This window comes from Microtus oregoni, unplaced genomic scaffold, assembly GCF_018167655.1.
Source record: "Microtus oregoni isolate MIOR12 unplaced genomic scaffold, Mior012 000035F_ref0000213, whole genome shotgun sequence".
Classification (NCBI taxonomy): Eukaryota; Metazoa; Chordata; class Mammalia; order Rodentia; family Cricetidae; genus Microtus; species Microtus oregoni.
Genome location: NW_024543094.1, coordinates 778,757 through 784,455, shown reverse-complemented (window position 1 = coordinate 784,455; position 5,699 = coordinate 778,757). Strand labels below are relative to the sequence as shown.

At 43.1% G+C, this 5,699-nt stretch overlaps 1 protein-coding gene across 1 annotated transcript; it reads right to left on the bottom strand.

Moving 5' to 3' along the window:
- Positions 1-355: 355 nt before the first annotated feature.
- Yae1 (YAE1 maturation factor of ABCE1) lies at positions 356-5,348 on the bottom strand. The gene is made up of 3 exons (XM_041630767.1): positions 5,178-5,348; positions 3,606-3,727; positions 356-3,091 (listed from the first exon to the last, which is right to left on the bottom strand). The coding sequence occupies exons 1-3, from the start codon at positions 5,301-5,303 to the stop codon at positions 2,662-2,664; spliced, it is 678 nt and encodes a 225-aa protein (XP_041486701.1). The 5' UTR covers positions 5,304-5,348; the 3' UTR covers positions 356-2,661.
- Positions 5,349-5,699: the final 351 nt, after the last annotated feature.

Genomic DNA, 5,699 nt, shown 5'->3' with positions numbered 1-5,699 from the left:
GCATCTATGAGGGTCTAGCATCTTCACAGTGCAGATCTGTGCTTTTTGTACAGAAGCAACAAGTCTTGACTGGTAGTTTATGAACAGCATAGGTGTATTTCAAAACTTGGGAATAATAAAAAAATAAGTTAAAGATTCTATCCATCTAATACACACACACACACACACGTAACTATTTTGCCCTAGGTCTTAGACTAGAACATACCCTTAGAAGAAGGTAAGAATCACAACTTGGCCTTTAACTGGGTTTACCATGAAAGCTGTGAGCAAGCATTACAGCACAGTCATGTGCTACATGTTTTGACCACAAATGAGGTTCAGATATGATATGGTCCCAAAAGGTCCCATCTCTTAGTGACATCATAAACAGCTTCTACATGTTAGTATTTGCAGATTACAACTGCCCGAGGTCACATTTCTCAGAATCCATGCCCGACAAGTAACAGACGGCTGGAAATAAAGATGCCAGTGGGTGAGTTTAGCTGCTTACTTTCTCTGCAAATCAGTTAGCTGGCCTTAGGCTTCTAGTGACTTAAATGTCAGGAAAGCATAGGATCTTGGCCCCTGCCATTTGCTTAAAAAGACCTGGATATGTCAGCACCAGAAGTGATCTCTTGGCCATGAAACTCTGGTCACAGCTGCAGGGCACTCCTGCTATCCCATTTACACTCACCCAGGGCCTTTTATGGGAGACCTGGCTGTTAGGGCATAGAAAGCAAGACAAAGGGCACAAGTAGATTTTCCTTTACTGTGTTTGTTTGTCATTACCATTGCTGCTCCTCTGCAGTCCAAGACTTCTTTATAACTTTTCTAAAAGCAAAGCAAAGAGACCCCCCCCCCCTTAACTCAACAGCCTCTTGTGTGTATGTGCAGTGTATAGGGGTATACATCTCTGCACGCACATAGAGGTCAGAGGGCATCAGATTCCTCCTTTAGCAATCTCTGCTTTACTTTTCTGAGGTAGGATGTTCCCCAGAAAGTCAGCAAGTCCCTGTAATCCTCTAATCTCTGCCTCAACCAGGGCTGACATACGCTTGGGACCATAGTGGATCCTGGGACCTGAACTCATGGTTGTATAGTGATGCTTTTGACCACTGAACCACCTGTCTAGCTCCCCAGCTAATACCCTTCCAGGCCTGTGACTGTAAGTATAAGGATACCTTATGTAATTAATGGCAGCAAGGGATCTGATCTTCAGGGACTCTTATCAGGGAATGCCCAAGTAAACTTTCAAGATTTACTGCACTCAAATCTTTACTTTGAGTAGCCATTTTGAGATGCATTGTGAGAGATGGTTATTTCTGTATAAATACAGGCTAGAACAACAGTGACACCATAGGGCAGAGGTTCTCAAAATGCAGACTGCGGCCCCTTTGACAAACATCGGTCTTGGAAAATATTTACATTACGATTCTAAACAGTAGCAAAAGTAGTTATGAAGCAGCAACGAAAATAAGTTTATGGTTGAGAGTTACCACAACACGAGGAACTGTATTAAAGGGTCACAGCATTAGGAAGGCTGAGAACCACTGCTCTAGACTAATGATAATATTGTGTGGATTTGAGATTTTAATATAAAACTCACTCATGAGGCCCTAAGTTCAGTTCCTAATACCAAAGAACAAAGTTTCATAATAAAAAGCCAGTCATCAAATGTAACCTTGATACCTTAAGCGTGTTTTAGTACACTGGAAACTCTACAATTTGGCTGCCTCAATTTCTTAATGTTTTGTGCATTTTAAAGAGGGACTTAAGAAAGCAGCAGAACATTTCCATAGTCCCTTGGGTCTTCTTGCCAGTCTCTCGCTAAGGAAGCATCTGTCATACTGGCCAAATAGCAACTGAAGCTGGCATAAGAGACAATGACTCGGGTGTCTCTCAAGTCAGGCACTTCATACTAACTCCAGGTGGGGACAGTGATGACAAATCCTTCCCTGACCCTAAGTCATGGAACAAAAATCTGGATGTGATTCTGTCGATGCTGGATTACACATTTCATGTTGAAGTAATACAGGTAAGTCAGTGGTCTGAGTGTTTTTTCCAATGAAAATAATAAGGTTGCAGCTCAGAAATAGTCTGTTTTAAGAAAACATGGCCAACTCCTCACTGCCTAGAAAACCAAGCAGTTCTTTACAGTCTAGCATGAAAATGTACTTTTTCTATTTTTCATAGAACTGAACATCTATGACCAAAATGTAAACAAGGTAAATTTTAATATTTTGATTATTCATTCAATGATATCAATAGTGTCAGTTTCTCTGGTCTCTTGACTTTACTGTATAGCTAACTATACATCTACTTCTATATATCTAGGTAACCTTTAGGTTATTTCGGCAACTTTGGTTTGGTTGCTGGTGATGAGCCCTAAACTGTCACCCGATACAGAAGTAGAAAGCAGCATTGGATTTTTTCCCCTTGTTCTTGGGTTTTGCTAGTCTTAGAAATTTGAAAATGACAATGAGGATTTTTGAATATATCTAAAAATTTAAAAAGTTACCAATAACAAAGATAATGGCTTATGTTCCATTTACTAGTGTTAACACTGAAGACCCCTCATAATCCCACAGGGGTAACTAGAGGTGAGCTGTTCAACCAATGGTCATCTTATGTAGACACACATCGCTCTGATGAACTTCCTCCCACTACAGTATGGAGACAATCTTATGGTTGTCTGAGGTGTTGCAGCACGTCTACCGATAGTCCCAACTGTTTCACTAAGTTGGTCGTCTGTTCCAGAATCCAACTGAGGCTTGGTTTTTCCAAATGCGCGTGCTCCTGTGTAGTGCAACAGTCTGAAGGGGAACAAGCTTTCCCGCTAGGACTCTTGTCGGAGCTTTTGTTACACTCAGCACTATTTTCACAGAGTCTTTCATCTTTAGCTTCATCAATCTTTTTCTCAGCTGGAGCGACATGACAAAGGTCCATATCCTCAATGGAGTCCAATAAATCTGTAACTTGGGGCTGTGGAGTGACTGATTGCAGATGTTTAAGCACACACTCTTCACACTGGCTGACTGCATCCAGAAGATTATTTATTTTACTGATCAAAGTTGAACTATTACTGTGAAGGTGACACCAGGACAGCAAAGCACTGAGCGAAAATATAAACAAGAGTTAAATAGGAAAAATTCAAATAGTCACAGGCATTTAGAACTCTAGGCCCTACATGTTTTCCTTCTAGACAACACCATTCAGAAATAGATTAGCAATAATAATGCATGTCAAAATCAGGAAAGTAACAATGTAAATAACACAAAAAGAACAAACAAAGCATCTTTTAATACAAGTTAACCAAGACTTAATCATATAAACTGTTTATAAATCATACCCCCTTCACAGCTCCATACCAATTTTTTTTATTTTATATTTTCCCAGACCGTATAACTTCTATGCAAGAAGATATAATTTACATAAAGCCAGAAAAACCAGTTCCTTCTTTTCTTTCCTTTTAAAAAAAAGAAAACCTAGGCTTGTTAAACTATTAGAAAGACAAAATATTATCAAGAGGAATACTTTAAAGACTGTCACGAGGCGGTGTCAATGACATCTCCAGTCAGTGTTTATTTCTTAGGAGTGCTCAGTATTTAATGGAGGCATCAAATTACCTCAGTGTTCCCCTGAGTAGTCCATAGTTTATAATGACTTCTGCCCCTTCTTTATATCCTTGATTGAAGCCCTGTTGAAGCGTGACTGCTTTGCCGGCATCTACTCCATCTCTGTAGCCTTCCTAAAGACAAGAAACTGATGGTAACTGACACCAAGTCCATCCTTTCTAGAGGAGCACAAAGCACAGAATCCGTTCTGAAAATAGATTTAGCAGCTTTGTATTACGTTAACTGAATATGATACGGCGGAGACACAAATCCAAAGCAGAAGGTTTCTTCTAAAACCCTACTATTGGTCTGCCCTTCCTGATCACATTTGTTTCCAGCCTGGCCTGGAATTCCTAATCCTACTCCTCATCCTCCTAAGTGATGACAGGCATGTGCCTCGACGCCACATCCTCAGCTCACTTTGGAATCCAGGGCTACCTCGTAAACGTTAAACACCAGGTGTTAGGTTCTTTTTAATAACTGTTAGCAAGGTCTTCACAGGGAACTCCATGTCTGGTCTTGGTAACTTACTAGAACAGGGCAGTTAAGGAGGCTGGCCAGGCTGGGGAAGAGGAAACTATTTTAGGAACAGCAGAGAGGAAGTCTGAACTTAGAAATCTAATCTGAATGAGGCATAGAGATTTTGTCCTCTTATAATTGGTCTAGCCCCAGATTCCCAAGGCATTTTTATAATGATATCACGGCTGTTGGACTCAACAAATATCTCGCTGGAACATTGTTAGGGAGATCATCACAACTGCAGCTTTAAAAGGACAATTAAATGGCTGGTAAATATATTAGGTGGGCACAGTTCTTTTTGCCTTTTACTTTTTAATTTATTATTATTATTATTATTATTATTATTATTATTATTGCGGGGGCGAGGGGCGTTGCGTACCATAACTTGAGTGTGAAGGTCGGAAGGTAACTTCCAGGAGCCTATTCTGTCCTTCCACGACGTGGGTTCCAGGGATGGAACTCAGGTCATTATACTCTAGAATCCACCTCTCTGTGGACGCAGATCTGACCAGTTCTCAACCAGAACTAAGCTGATTCTACCCAGATATTATTAAGCAAGTTTCAATGAATGGTGAGAGAGATCCGGAACGAATGATACATTTAAAGTAAAACTGAAACAATATCTCCTTCTCTACCTTCCCGTGCTGTGACAACATTCTTAGGTTCACCTTTTCCAAGCCTTAGTAACACCACGCCTCACTTCGGACTCTCCACCCAGTGAAAAACATCTGTGAATACGAGTTTTCTGACGCCTTAGTCTAGTCGGTATATGTTTCTCCCCGTTAGCTATTTCCCTCCCCAAACACCGAACTCTGGAAAAAGTTCACTTCAGTCCGTCAGTTCCCTGCTCCAAACCCAGCCGGGGCTCTCAAAGAACGCGTGTTTAAAGGTTATCAACCTTTAACCAAGTAACAAGCTGGGAGAAAGACGGGGCGGCCTTGGGATCGCAGAGAGAGACAGCTGTGCCCCTGGTTCAGGCCTCTTCCCGCGTGTCCCGCCCCCCGCGAGCCCTATGCCCCCGTGGGAATCCCACGCCCCTCGCGTCCACGTCCCCCGCCCATTTACTTGGATTCGTCTCCGCATATGTCCCTGCCATTCACGCTGCACTAACAGAGTCTCGTCCGCTTCCTCATCAAACACATCCTGATCTCCAGGGCTCGGGACCTCGGGAACAGCTCGAACCCAAGACATCTCCGAAGAAACCACGAGCCCCAGAGGCCCGGAGGCCCGGAAGCGGCCGCAAGTGCTTCCGGCCTGGGGGCGGAGCGAAATGGTAGGTGTGGAACGAAGCGGCGCCTGCGTCTGGTCCCGCAGCCCTGCGACTGGGGAATGCCGCTGTCTCCTCCCTCGCGTTTTAGTCCGGCGGCGGAATGGGGTGGGGTGGGTGTTGGGAGCTAAGACCCACCATCCCAGGACTGAGACTCAGTTTCTGCGTGTGCTGAAGGCCTTGGCCACCAGCGGGCAGCCGAGGACATTGGACTATGAAAGCTGATTCCGCGGTCAATTTGAGATTAAGTAATGTGAACACTTTTGTAAAACCAGCATCCATTGTCAGTTGCCCTCTCAACCTTTCCGCTCTTGCTCTGC

Bases quoted from the DNA above. Each gene is read 5' to 3' on its own strand.
- Yae1 (XM_041630767.1), bottom strand. From the start codon at position 5,303: ATGTCTTGGGTTCGAGCTGTTCCCGAGGTCCCGAGCCCTGGAGATCAG. The intron at 3,728-5,177 runs GTAAATGGGCGG...TCTTGTCTTTAG, and splicing joins ATATGCGGAGACGAATCCAA to GAAGGCTACAGAGATGGAGT. The intron at 3,092-3,605 runs GTAATTTGATGC...ATTTTCGCTCAG, and splicing joins CTACTCAGGGGAACACTGAG to TGCTTTGCTGTCCTGGTGTC.